This window comes from Centropristis striata, chromosome 20, assembly GCF_030273125.1.
Source record: "Centropristis striata isolate RG_2023a ecotype Rhode Island chromosome 20, C.striata_1.0, whole genome shotgun sequence".
NCBI classification, from domain to species: Eukaryota; Metazoa; Chordata; class Actinopteri; order Perciformes; family Serranidae; genus Centropristis; species Centropristis striata.
In genome coordinates, this window is record NC_081536.1 from 11571589 (window position 1) to 11585564 (window position 13976).

The 13976-nt window shown below is 38.5% G+C and overlaps 1 protein-coding gene across 1 annotated transcript; it reads left to right on the forward strand.

Moving 5' to 3' along the window:
• Positions 1–1438: 1438 nt before the first annotated feature.
• On the forward strand, positions 1439–11722 carry gclc (glutamate-cysteine ligase, catalytic subunit). The gene is made up of 16 exons (XM_059323782.1): positions 1439–2066; positions 3108–3220; positions 5957–6139; positions 6351–6464; positions 6743–6801; positions 7168–7304; positions 7835–7909; positions 8046–8162; positions 8839–8977; positions 9102–9214; positions 9324–9416; positions 9526–9630; positions 9729–9810; positions 9893–10002; positions 10751–10871; positions 10972–11722. The coding sequence occupies exons 1-16, from the start codon at positions 1917–1919 to the stop codon at positions 11151–11153; spliced, it is 1893 nt and encodes a 630-aa protein (XP_059179765.1). The 5' UTR covers positions 1439–1916; the 3' UTR covers positions 11154–11722.
• Positions 11723–13976: the final 2254 nt, after the last annotated feature.

Here is a 13976-nt window from a genome sequence, read left to right on the forward strand (position 1 = left end):
ACACTATATATCCAGGTAAATTAAAAATACTGGCAGTTGGACTGTTGATTGGAAAACATAAGCTATTTTAGCTCTGAGATATGGAGGGTAATTTGAGCCAGAATTTCATTTAAAAGCAAACAGAGAAAATCCAAAAAGAAAGCTACTATTCAATTGTACTTCCTGACATTACAAATGGATATCGTGGAATAGTAATCTAAGAATTGGAAAGTCAAATTTGAATGCTTGAAATGGAGAGGAGAAAAGCTCAGATTAAATGCTAAAATAAAAAAAGTTTAAATCCTATATGTTCCTCTCTCCCTTTTGCTTTTACCCATTTCCATTTGGCTTTTCAAAGTAAACTACCACAGCAGTAGACATAATGTAATTAACTGTCCATTTCTTTGGCAGCGCTAAATAGGAATGAAGTACAATTTTTAGTTACTTGAGTTTTTCTATTTTATGCTACTTTATGCCTCTATTCCACTGGGCCACATTAAATAGGTTGTATTATTAGTTACACTACCCAATAAAACAATAAAATAAGGCTCACCTATACTTTAGAACATTATAGTGATGTACACATGATGAATGCATGAAGAATCAGAATTGCATAATATAAAACACCCTGAGTCTGCCAGTATTTATAACAGTCTTTTTTTACACTGTAGTATTGCTGCTTTTACTTAAGTAACACATCTGAATACTTCTTCACCACTGACCCTTGGGGTAAACAGGAATGCAAATATATGACTTCTATGTTTTTGACCTTTTGTACTGATTTTCAGCCTTGCTATCTGGTAACAGGTATTTTTCCGGCAGTACATAAACGCAGCACCATATCGTCACCCTGTGTTAAAATAATCGCCCGAGTCATTTTTTGTCAAAATAGTTTTTTTTTGCCTAAATCATCTCCTCATGACACCGGCCACCTACGGTAAAATCGCCTAGATCCTCAGTTGATCAGATCATTTTATTTATTATGTCAAAATAAAATGTGACTCATTTTTGAACATGCCTTTGTGACTTAAGCAAGATTAAACAACACTTTATTTTGAAGGTGTCTACATAAGAGTGACATGAGCGTGTCATAAACATGACATGGGATGTGTCATGAACATTAATGACACTTTGAAGTAACATTAATGCTCATGATATTTGTCATGTCATGTTTCTGACAGGCTTGTGTGACTCTTATGTAGACCTATTTTTTTTGAGTGAAATGATCAATAAATGTCATATGTTACACTTTTTGTTTCGTTTTTTTTGTGTTTCCTGCAAAACTTGAAAAAATAAGTTCGGCGATTATTTTAACTGGGTGACGATATATAAACCTATAAATCTATCTATCTATATCCGCTACCTGCTCTGATTGACAGGTCGGAGAGAAGAGTGCTGAGTCATCGTGGCGTCACTCCGCTCCGCCTGACGACATCACGTGTGTGCAGCCGGGAGGGCGTACATATGTACAACACAGCCGGACTGAGAGGAGCACACTGCACTGCCAACAACGACCTTACTACCGGTTCACCCCGCTGTCAGCCCCATCACAGAGCTGCACGTTACCGGGCCCAGTCCGCGGTCTTTAGCCGAGCCGAGGCTGAATAACTCGAGTCTGGGGGAGCAGCAGCCGCACCGGGTGGGCTTCACCGAGCTAACCAGACATTAGCAAGTGATGAGCAGGGGCCTGCTGCCGCTGGATGCCCTGCTAAGGTTACCTACAGGGCACGCCGCTTAACAGCACCAAGACTCTGCTTCTTCAGCTCCTGAACTCTCTGACAGCACCCAGAGGACCCGGACTCTGCCGTCTGTGTGGACCCGGACTTCATGCTAGCTCCGCGCGTGTTGGACAGACTAGCTAGCTAGCTAACGCTCGGCGTGCAAGTTCATACATCCAGACACCAGTTCACCCTTCTTCTTCCCAGCGTGTCTGTGCGATGGGTTTACTGTCACAAGGGTCTCCGCTCAACTGGGAAGAAACCAAGAAGTATGCTGACCACATCAGGAAGCACGGCATCATCCAGTTCCTCAACATCTACAACAAGGTGAAGGAGCGTCAGAAAGATGTGCTGAAATGGGGCGACGAGGTAAGAAAAGCTTTTTACTGGAATTGTGGATACTGCTGCTACTGTCCATAATCTTAAATGGTGGCTGTACATGATGCAATAACGGGCTTCTATTGATATAGAATTCATATTTACTGGTCAGTGCAGAAAATCACATTTAACTGAAATTATGTACTACTCTGCAATATATTCAAATGATTTGCATGTACATAAGGTGTTATTAATACTACATGTTATTTGTAAAGCGCATTAAAAGGTACCCATAGACACTTTACATAATAAAAATAGAAGCAAGAAAAAGTGTAAACTAAGTCGAAATCAACAAGGATAGTGAAAGCAATAACATTAGGAACAATCTCTGCCATGATGTGTCTATATGTGAAAACTACAAACTACTGAGAACAGTGAAAGCAACAACAATAACAAGAAATGAAAAGAGATTTAAAAAGCTGATTGACAGTGTAATGGTTGTCTTACTTGGTTGCATTCAGTGTCAGATTGTGATCATAGTTTCTAATGGTGATTCATGAGCAAAAAGTTAATTGATGGTTTTAAGCATTAGTCAATCATTCAGTCTGTTAGTAACTGTCTAATAGTGCTAATAATCCAGGCAGTACTGCACCCTCCCTGTTAAGTAAACATAAACTTTAAGCCTGCTATACAAAACTTTAATGTACAGTTTGTGGGCTCGGCTGTCGCTTCATTCAGAAGTTCACACTAGTTTTTTGCCCGCCACCCGTCCACAAAACTTGGGTGTGCTACAGCTTGAACAAAGTGTTTTGATTTGGAACAATGTGGAATGCTGTTGTTATAGATTAATCCCTCTTTCAGACAGGGGATTACAGGGGAGCAGAGTCAAAGTCAAGGAAACATAACTGATGAATTGGAATTGATGTGATGGCGTCCCAGTCTGATCTTGAAACACGTCTGCTTTGTGCTGTGATCTAGCACGGATTGTAAAGTTTAGAAGAGTAGTTGAATGAATAAAGCCGTGGCCGTAATGCAGTGTTTGACAGTTACACTCATAATCTTCACTATTTGTTTTTCATGCTTCACCTTTAGGTCGAGTACATGTTGGTGGAACTGGATGACAAGGATGAAAAGGTTCGACTTGTCCTGAACGGTGGAGAGGTTTTGGAAACTCTCCAAGAGCAGGGTGAAAAGATAAACCCCAAGTAAGTGCCCTCATCACTTAATGCATTCAGCTGAATATACTACAGATATTAAAAGATCTAGATATCTTTAAACTGTGTGTTTTTAATCGAGGAAGACCATAATTCAGTTAGATGATTTGTGGCTTCAATTTTGTTTACTTCTTACTTGCAAAGTACTTACTTGTATTTTGGTAAAATGTGTCGTTCAAGTCAAAGTTTTCTGCCTTGAAGTAATCACATTCACGAATAGATTGTCAGAATTAGCAACACTTACATTCTTAATCTGACATTTAAGTAAACACCACACCTCAAACGCCAACATCGCTGTTAGTTTAATGGTTTGTTCTGATCACAGTGAGCTGTTAACTGGCTGTGATTTAAATGAAACCCCGGGCAAATATGTGATGTAGTAACATAAAGTAGGCTCTAGGCTGTATGTAAGTAAATCATCATGCATCGTTACGCACACTTACAGAGGTATTCGTTTTGTTATTATTAAAGCCACTACACACCCACATAAGTGTTAGATTTTGTTGATCGGGTATGACTGGTTCAAAATGTAAACATGAACAGTAGCAGCAGTCACACTGGCTGCAGAGGCTGTGGGCGGTCTGCATCGATAATCTGCTAACCTCTGCACAGTAATTTATCTGTAATAAACTACACAAAGGATACATTATAGGTGATATAAGTGTGCACTATTGCACTGTTTTCTGTGTGCGAGTGTGTCTGCTCTGGGAACACCAAACAGAAAGTAAGAAACGGAAGATAAAAATTAGCTTTGTGTAATTGGAAAAGTGCAGAAATGCTTGCTGACAGGTGCGGAGTAATGAGCTATTAGTGTAAACAGACAGGAATTGAGGCCGGTGTCAGCTCGTCGAAACAAATAGAGCTGGTGACACTGCTCTTAAAATAAACATGTATGATTTTTATTTGGACAACACGTACTGTAGCTGCGCTGTTGAGGGTGTTTTTTGTAAAATGTACGAGTCTTACATTCATGTGCTGCTGCATAATAGACACTGACGTTTAGTGACTGTGGTCGTCGTTGCTCTTGCAGCACTTGCTTCGGTTGCTTTTAGTACTTTATTTTAGTGGCAAATTCCAACTGCACCATCCACAAGAAAAATTCCCCTGGGAACTATTTTCACAGCTCCACCCAACTTCAGTGTGAAAAGGTCTCCTAATCAGTTTGAAAAACTTGAAAAAAAAACCGGTGTCACCTGGTGTGCAGTGCAGCAGAGGCGGGCAGCAAAGTCTCGCCGCATTTCACAAATTTGCCTGCAAGCCATTCTATGTCGAGGACTGTTAATTTGACTGTCAAAGTCACCGTTCATCCATCACACAAAAACATGGGATGGCTAGGTCCTGTGTACTTTTGCTCTCATGCACAGCAAGAACACAGCACAAAGTATCTCTTTGAAACAAATGCTGCAGGGGGAAAACATCATTTGTTAAAATTCCCACAACTAGCAAACAGTGAGCTCAGTGTCAGTAATCTGCACTTTCCAGTTCTCTGCATACTTTCAACAAGCTCTTAATGGTCAGTCCTGACCTCCCAGTCCCTATCATGACACTGCTATTGACCTCACTGTGAACATTTTATTATCTTTGTGATGAGCGGTTTTCAGTCCAAAAGATTACATTGTTGTCATTTTCCTTATTCTCACTGTCAATCATTAAGTGTTTTTTTTTTAATTATAATTTACAAAGAAGAGACTTGTTGCTTCCATATAGGGATGCTAATTCCATTTTTTTTTAAATCTGACCGATAACTGACCCTTGATAACTGATCATTAATCATCAACTGACAAAAAGGCTGAGAGAGTTACAGTGGAGATGTTTTTCGTTTTGTCTGCCATATTTGGTCTATCTCCACCATTAAGGCTGCGATTTTGTGTACATTGTTGTGGACACATGCAGACTCCATTCCATTTTTAACTGCAAAGTTGTCAGTCTGGCATACTCTGTGTTAAGATCTGTGGGACTTATGGGAACATTATGGAGGTGCAGCAGTCTGATGTGTACCATCTGTAGCCGACATTGAGGTGTTTGTCGATCAGAGAGATTCAAAATGCACGCACTTGCCACAGATAAAAGTTCAGCTGGAAGGGTGCAAAGATAACAAATAAGGTATCACTGCACAAAGTTGTTCTGATAATTTTGAACTATAATTTGTCTCAGCAGTGTCTGGCTGTCTTTTTTTTTTAAAGCATAATTGTTGAGATGGTAATAAAATAAGAACCTTTCACATAAATCCTCCAAAATTTATAGGTGATGTGATTTTGCCTCAGGACATCCATCAGTGAGAACTATCCAAGCTCCTCCTGGGAATGCCGTCTGCATGTCCAAACCGTAGTAACATTTCTTTAGCAAGAGGAATTCTCTGCAGGCAGTGTGAATGTGTTTGTACAAGCTCCTGAGTGTTATGCTTGCTCGCTGCCCATGACGTCGGTCTGAATCTGTGAAGCCGACTTCACCCAGGGGAAATACCAGTGGCAGTGGGAATAGTAGAGTCGATGCATTCCTCATTACTGCCCCTCTGTCGCACACACCAAAGAGCACGCTCTGGAGCACAAATACGTCGCGTTCGTCTGCCGTGCCAAGATTGCGGCTGACATACGATAAAGGGAGGGCGGTCAGTTTATTCAATCATAAAGGTCATCGTGATACTGCGATCAGGGCCGTTTTTTTTTTTACTTTGTTGCTGACCTATAAAAGCCAAATGTTTTCACAACACTTTTCATGTTTGTGCAGCCATCCCACACTTTGGAGACCAGAGTATGGCAGCTACATGATTGAAGGAACTCCGGGGCAGCCATACGGCGGGACGATGTCAGAGTTCAACACTGTGGAGGGCAACATGGGGAAGAGACGGCGAGAGGCCTCCTCTGTCCTGAACCAGAACGAAACCCTCTGCACCATCACCTCGTTCCCAAGGTACTTTGTTGTTGATAAGTGTGAGTGGTCTTTTGTGTTTGTGTGGAAAATATATTTGATTCATCATTTGCATGGATTACACTTGGTGGCATAAGAAAAGAAAAAAAATTTAATTTGCATTTTCTCTAGTCTATTTGGCAGAATATAATAATAATTGTAACTGCTAGTTGCAGCCCTGTAATAGTAATGTATGTTTTGAACCTTTTTTTAGGTTAGGTTGCCCAGGTTTCACCAAACCAGAGCACCGGCCGACCCCTGTTGAAAAGGGAGTGTCGAAGTCACTGTTTTTCCCAGATGAAGCCATCAACAGACACCCGAGATTCAGGTAGGCTTCATTGTTATTACAGCTTCCTGGATGCACAAAAAATCATATAAGTTTATTGTTCAATTGTAGAATATTTACTTATTTTACTTATCATGATGAGCAAAAACAGCCAAGATTAGCAATACTTATATCAAATTTAAATCAGCCTCAAAAATCCAGTATGGGCCTATAGTATAAGCTTATTTTACTGTAGATGCCAGTACATTTTCACAATACCATAGTTATTGATATGCGTGTGTGTATATGACAATTATTTTGTGTGTGGATTTTCTTTTCAGCACCCTTACCAGAAACATACGTCACAGAAGAGGAGAGAAAGTCGTGATAAATGTGCCAAGTAAGTTTTTAAAAAATTAACTACAATAGTGAGTTTATAGTACCATTTATAACTTTAATTTTATTTTAAGTGAACATTTTAAGTTATTTACATATTTTGTGATTTGTTATACCTGTAAATATTTTTTGTCAGTTTTTATTCTTAAGCAGTTGTGGACACAGTCTAGTCAAAACTGAGCTTTTCTGATATTTCCAAAGACCTTTTTTGTTCCACATTGGCCTTTTTTTCTTTTTTTTTTTTCAAACTACAAAAAAGGACGACGAAATGTGATTTAATGTGGAGTCCGAGGTTTTGACTTGTCCCTCAGACTAGATGTAAAACTGAAAAAATGACCATATAATAAACATATTCCTCCTTGTGTTTCAGTCTTCAAAGACAAGTGCACTCCGTCTCCATTTGTGGAGGAGTTTCCTGAGGACGACGGCGAAGCAGCGAGGGCAGCTCTGCCTGACCATATCTACATGGACGCCATGGGCTTTGGCATGGGCAACTGCTGTCTGCAGGTACTGGATTATCTGACTTTTGTTGTCAAACAGTGATGTAAATGGGACACTGTAGACTATCTTGAGCTTTGTTTGTTTATTGTTTATTGTATCCTTTGGATCCCCATTAGTCTTCATAGAGATGAAGACTAGTCTTCCTGGGGTCCACATTAAATCAAACAATTATTACACAATTACATCATTACAGCATTTACACAGATAATAACATGAAGTCATTCATCCTAACATGATTATAATGTATATTAACATGATTATAATATAAATTAAGTAGTACAAGGTATGATTATAAAAAGAGTTACATGATTATAGAAGAGTATACGAGGTAAGCATAAATTTTACCATGACGTTCAATGCAGATGTATTAACATATTTGAGTTCAACTTAACATGATTTCATATTTCATATTTTCATAGAAGACTATTGCAGGCTAAGATTATGATTAAACACTGCTTTGTGTGACTTCAACTTTACATTCCCAATAAGTGATGTATAAATGTACTTCAGCCTCTTTTTTTACGATGCTTTTGCAGGTGACATTCCAAGCTTGTAGCATTGATGAGGCAAGATACCTTTATGACCAACTAGCAACATTCTGCCCCATAGTGGTGAGTCCATAAATAAAGCGTGCTTCCTGTCACATATTATGATTACATACCTGACCTCTTCTTCAGCTGCACCATTATATAACTAATAACTAAGTAATTTCATACATAAAACAGTTTTTTTTTTCTCTCTTTGCAGATGGCGTTGAGTGCGGCCTCACCCTTCTACAGAGGCTTCGTGTCAGATAACGATTGTCGCTGGGGAGTTATTTCTGCCTCAGTGGACGACAGGACGCAGGAGGAACGTGGGCTCAAGGTGAGCAGGCGTGCAAAAAAAACAGACTTTAGTCAAAAGAACAAGTCATTGTAGGGAGGGTCCTGTACTTTGTTTAGTTTTGCCTCTCATATTCACTGAGAGTCTCTCAGTAATGGGTCAATCTTTCTCACATTTAATAACGTTATAGAAACTTTGCCTCTGAATTACTTGAACTTCTTATTGTTACAAATACCACCACACACCTGAACCATATAATCCTAAATAATTCCTAAAAGATTTTCATTTAAATAAATGTCTTTTTAAGTCACTTTTCTATCTATTGTGAATGAGCTACACAATAGTGACTGAGCCTATGTCCCCCTGATGAAAGCCCTTTAATTTACAGTATTATGAACTGTGCCTTTGGCAACATACCCGGGGGAAAAACACAAGCAGGGCACAGTTAGTGACTGTTTTCTGTCACCCAGAAGTGGTTTGTGTGCAGTATAATGTAAGCTACTATGGCTAAATACACAGATCGATGACTGCCGACACTGAAACTTCACAAGCATGTGAAAGTCAGATCCCAAAACGCTCACCGCTTATTGACATAGTTGTCGCTAAAGAAAACTGATCTTGGAGATAATAACTTTTTCTCAAGTAAAAGCACCACGTAGGTATCACGGTTTGTATTTTGAGAATAATGTATGGCATGTATTACCTTTTTCATTTGCAGCCTTTGAAAAACAACAAATACAGGATCTTCAAGTCAAGATACGATTCAATTGACAGCTACTTGTCCAGCTGTGGTGAGAAGTACAATGACATCGATCTGACGATAGACGAGGAGATCAAAAAGCAGCTGCTGGACGCAGGTACTGTGGAAGAAAAACAATGCTAGCAACAGAAATGTGTAAAATAAACGAAAAACAATCAACTGTGCGGTCAGAATAGATGGTTTTACAGTGGAGAGATGAATAACCATCTTACTGTGTGTAGGAATCGACAAGCTGCTGGCCCAACACATAGCACACCTCTTCATCCGAGACCCACTCTCCGTCTTTGAGGAGAAAATCCACCTGGATGATGAAAACGAGTCTGATCACTTTGAGGTGCGGTTTTTGTATTCTAGCTTCTTCAAGGGAAATCAACCATGTGTAAAAACATCAAAGGCTTTCCTTCAGTGTGACAGAGTATTTATTCAGACTTGTCTTCCTGCAGAACCTCCAGTCGACCAACTGGCAGACGATGAGGTTCAAACCTCCACCTCCAAACTCCGATATCGGCTGGAGGGTTGAGTTCCGCCCCATGGAGGTAAAAACAAGCTGCACTAAAGCTTCACATACACTAGTTATAATCTATGTTTATATTCAATAACATGGCCTTCATAGAAAAAAAACATAAGTTCTGTTTTATTTTTCAGGTGCAGCTAACTGACTTTGAAAATGCTGCCTATGTGGTCTTTGTCGTCCTACTCACCAGAGTGATCTTGTCCTATAAACTGGACTTTCTGATCCCTCTGTCAAAGGTAAAAACAGTTAAGGGCCTTTTATAGAACATTAAGAGGAATGAGTTTAATGAAGTAGGATATTTGATCTGATGCAGTTATCAACTGTCTTTAATCAGGTTGATGAAAACATGAAGGTAGCACAGAAGAGAAACTCTGTCCAGGAGGGCATGTTTTACTTCCGAAAGGACATCTTTAAAGGTGGGTAGAACACAGTGCAACGTTATGCCTCAGCTTAAAGCCACATACAGAAGTAGCAGATTCATTTATTGTCCACCAACAGGCTGTAACCCGGTCCTCGATGGCACTGCGTCGGCTGAGAACGGCTTGGAGACTGAGGGTGCTAATGAGGAGTACACACTGATGAGCATCGACACAATCATCAATGGAAAGGTCATTATTGTCTCACATTTCATGACAACATTGTAAAAGCTTTTGGATGGAGAAAAACATCCATGGTCTCCAGAGGATAAATACATTGACTTTTCCTCTAGCGCCACACTGAGGTTGACATTTTTAGGGGTTTTTTGTTTGTTTCTGTAGAGTAACCAACCAATTCCCAGTCAGGATATATGAGAAACTTATTAAAGCAACAAAATGTCAAAAAAGTGTGCGAAGTGTGAACAAACTGTTTTCAATAAAGAGTGATAAATCCAATATTAACACCAAATGCTGATTTATGGGAAATTAAAAGCAGCCTTTATACTATTATTGCTGATATGATTGCTGAGACTTTTGTCTCCCCCCTCTGGTAGTGAGAGGAATTACATCAATACTGTCATAGCTTCACCATACTGCCAAGTGCAGACCATTCTCTGGCAGCGATAGACTAAATTAGCATTGTGTGAACTCATTTGGCAAGGGCTTGAATGTAAGGGACGTTCATTTATATCTAAAAGTCCCAGTTCATTTTGGCTATTTAAATAACATAACTACAAGGTTGGATGCATTTGTAACTAGCTTGCAAGAAGAATGAATACTCCTGAGTTAAAGTAATAGAAGATTTTCCATTTTCTCCCATTCTGTCAACATTGCATGAATGCTTTAAACGTGTTTAGCTCAAATCACAGCTGTGCATTAGTACAGCCTCCCTTAATAATTGTTAAAACATAAGTGCTATTTTCTTCTGTTTTACCACCAGGAGGGAGTATTTCAAGGGCTTATCCCGATCCTTAACTGCTATCTGGAAAACATGGAGGTGGATGTGGACACCAGGTGCACCATTTTGAACTATCTGAAGCTCATCAAGAAGCGTGCCTCAGGTAAATCTTCATAAAAGGACAAAACTTAAAAGTTCTCATGACACAAAAGAATATGTTTTGAACAGTGAGCGTAACTTTGAATCTTTCTGATGTGAAACAGGCGAACTGATGACCATGGCCAAGTGGATGAGGGAATTTGTCGCCAAGCACCCGCAGTACAAGCAGGACAGCGTCCTAACTGACAAGATCAACTACGACCTGTTCAAAAAGTGCGACAGGATTGCGAAAGGCGAAGAGCAGTGCCCGGAGCTCATTGGAAACCCAGTTAACAGGTTCAAATGAGAAACGCTACAGAAAGGCACCGTCATTACAAAAACTCGCATGTAAAGAAAGACCAAATGTCAGAACGAAAGCGGTCCAATTTTAAGAGAATGCAAAACAGCATGTGTGTGTGTTGTAAAAAACACACCTGCATCAAATGTATGTGTATATACTGTATCAGATTTTTATGATTACAGAATTATTTTAATAGGGTTAAGACATGCAAAAGGTTGTGTAATAGAAATCAGATGTGTATTTATTTTTCTCTGGAATTTAAGCCTATCCGTGTGAGAATGTAAATGTAGCAAAGAGTTGTACAGTAGTCTGCTTTTAATCTTGTGTTCTATAAATACCGTAACTCCGCTCTTTAAAACATTAACATCATGGGCCTTTTTTAATTCTGGATATGAGCTTTCTTTGCTTTGGTTAGAGATTTTCATTTTTTTTTCTTCTTTCATTTTAAGAGGAATGTTTGCTTTTCTCTGCTGACATTGTAGTGGGACCTTGAAAGTAGTGTTGCATTCAAGTGGAAAGGGTGAACCATTGTTTGCAATGTGATGCTGCTTCAAAATAAATCTGCACAACTGTAAGTTGGTCAGTTTTCTTACAACTTTTTCAGATGTCTTATGGAATAATTTTTTATCTAAAGGAGCCATTTTAATTTTGTCAAATATGTTTGAGTTGCCTTCATAAACACTGGAAAGTCTTGAAATCTGTCCAGTGCACCACACTGGCAGCATTTTGTTTCATGTGACTTTTACGTCATTTGAATGTTGTACAGCCACCAGGAGCTGTAACCATGCTTCAACATTGCAATTGTTTTCCTTCCTGTGCTCTTTCACAAAACCTAAAAATACATTTTAAAAATGCCATACCTATTAATCTGATAGTCTCCAGTGCCAGAATGGTAACATTACAAAACACAATGGTGCTTTTGGAGTCGAAAAACTAATTTTCAAGAAGAACCAAACAATATGTCTTGTACATCAGAAGGGTGGTGTAGATTCATGCACTAGTGGTTTAGAATAAAAAGCCTTTATAATAAACATAGGCAAGTATAATACAAAAGTATTCCTGTGCATTTAAACACACTTATTTTGTCTAATACTATAAATGTACATCAGCCAATACCTGAACAATTTCAACCACAAGATGGTGGTATTGAACCACAGCTTTATATAATACTGACCTGCAATGACAAATGAGAGCGTTGCCTCAGTTTGACCTCTTAGATCAGATAATCATTACGGCTGGTGCAGGCCCACCCTGTAGAGAGACAAGAAACTTAGATTAAAGCACAAACAAAGCCCTGGGAAGCTCTGTTTTTATTCATGCAATGCATTAGAATAAGATATGTAATACTAGTTTTTATTCATGCAATGTATAAGAATAAGAAAAGTAATATTAGTCTGTTTAAATAGTTGATTTTCGACAAAAACATTATTTTATTTTATATTTTGGGGAAAACTCTGCATAGATGTTGAAACAAAAAATAAAGTCCCAATTGAAATATTGGAAAAATACAGTGATATGAGGATTTTTATATCACCACGAAACAATTCACTAATGCAAAAGTAAAATAAAAAAGCAAGCTTTTAGAAAGGGAATTGATTAGAGACACTTGATGAGAAAACATGTTTAAAGCAGTAAATATGCAGCAGGTCAGTGACTGTTGGTGCAACCATCTGTCCCTTTAATCCTCAGGATAAATAAGCCTTTTTCACAGCAGACATTTTTGACTTGTAATAGAAAGCACAGGTGTTACTAATAACATTAATGGCTCTGTTTTAATCAAGTGTATAAACCAGCGACGGTGAGCCAGCATGCACAGTACCAGGACCCTGAAACTGAAGCTGCTGATTCAGCCATTATTCATTGTATTATTTATACCTTGAAATGTCAAAATGTCATGTCCTCAGTGATTAAAGCTGATGCAGTGTTGCACTGGTTCTATAGAAACCATCAAGGGGTAGCCTCCAGGCCTGAAAAGCAAAGCTAATGTGGCCTTATACATGCATTCTATTTAATGACCAGAAGGGGGCGACTCCATCGGTTGCTAAAATAAGTTTAGATAAAGACTGTATAGAAGTCTGTGAAAAAATTACCCTACTTCTCAGTTGACCTCAGTTAACATTTTCCTGATGAGTTTATTGTCTCAATCACTAGTTACATGGTCCCTTCACGGGCTCCGTAGATAATATAAGGTATAACAAAAAAATGGTGACCAGTCACACATACCTATACCTAGTGCAGAGATAGATAGATAGATAGATAGATAGATAGATAGATAGATAGATAGATAGATAGACTTTATTTATCCCAAGCTGGGAAATTACAGTGTAGCAGCAGCATTACACACAGAGACAATGACAACACAATTAAATAAAAAGAACAACCTAGGCATACTTCAAGCAATAAAATACAATAAAAATACAATAAAATGTAATGTAAAAATAAAGTGTCTAAAGAAGGAGTATGTATTAAGGAGTAGCCTTTAGATTTATCTTTGTATAAAACATATTTCAAGTATTGACGCAGCTGTTATACATGGTCCTGGTCAAAAATCTCATGGCGTACAGTTAAGTGCTACTTACACATTAAGGCATCTGTAATAATATGATAGTATTTAGTTTAAAGCAGGGATACTCAAATGACATTGGACATTTGGTCGACATTTGCACAATTCAGAAAAAAAAAACGAATTGTGATTATTTTGACTTATATTGCAATTGTGATATAATTCACAACTTTGGGGAAAATTATCATTTTTGCGTCTCGATTCTCATTTTCATTGAAAAACATGTTAAAAATAATCATGGTGTGGTATTTTTGCAAGGATCTGTA

Coding starts and splice junctions, on each gene's coding strand:
- gclc (XM_059323782.1), top strand. CDS start 1,917: ATGGGTTTACTGTCACAAGGGTCTCCGCTCAACTGGGAAGAAACCAAG. Junction 2,067..3,107: donor TGCTGAAATGGGGCGACGAG/GTAAGAAAAGCT, acceptor CTTCACCTTTAG/GTCGAGTACATGTTGGTGGA. Junction 9,215..9,323: donor ACGAGTCTGATCACTTTGAG/GTGCGGTTTTTG, acceptor GTCTTCCTGCAG/AACCTCCAGTCGACCAACTG.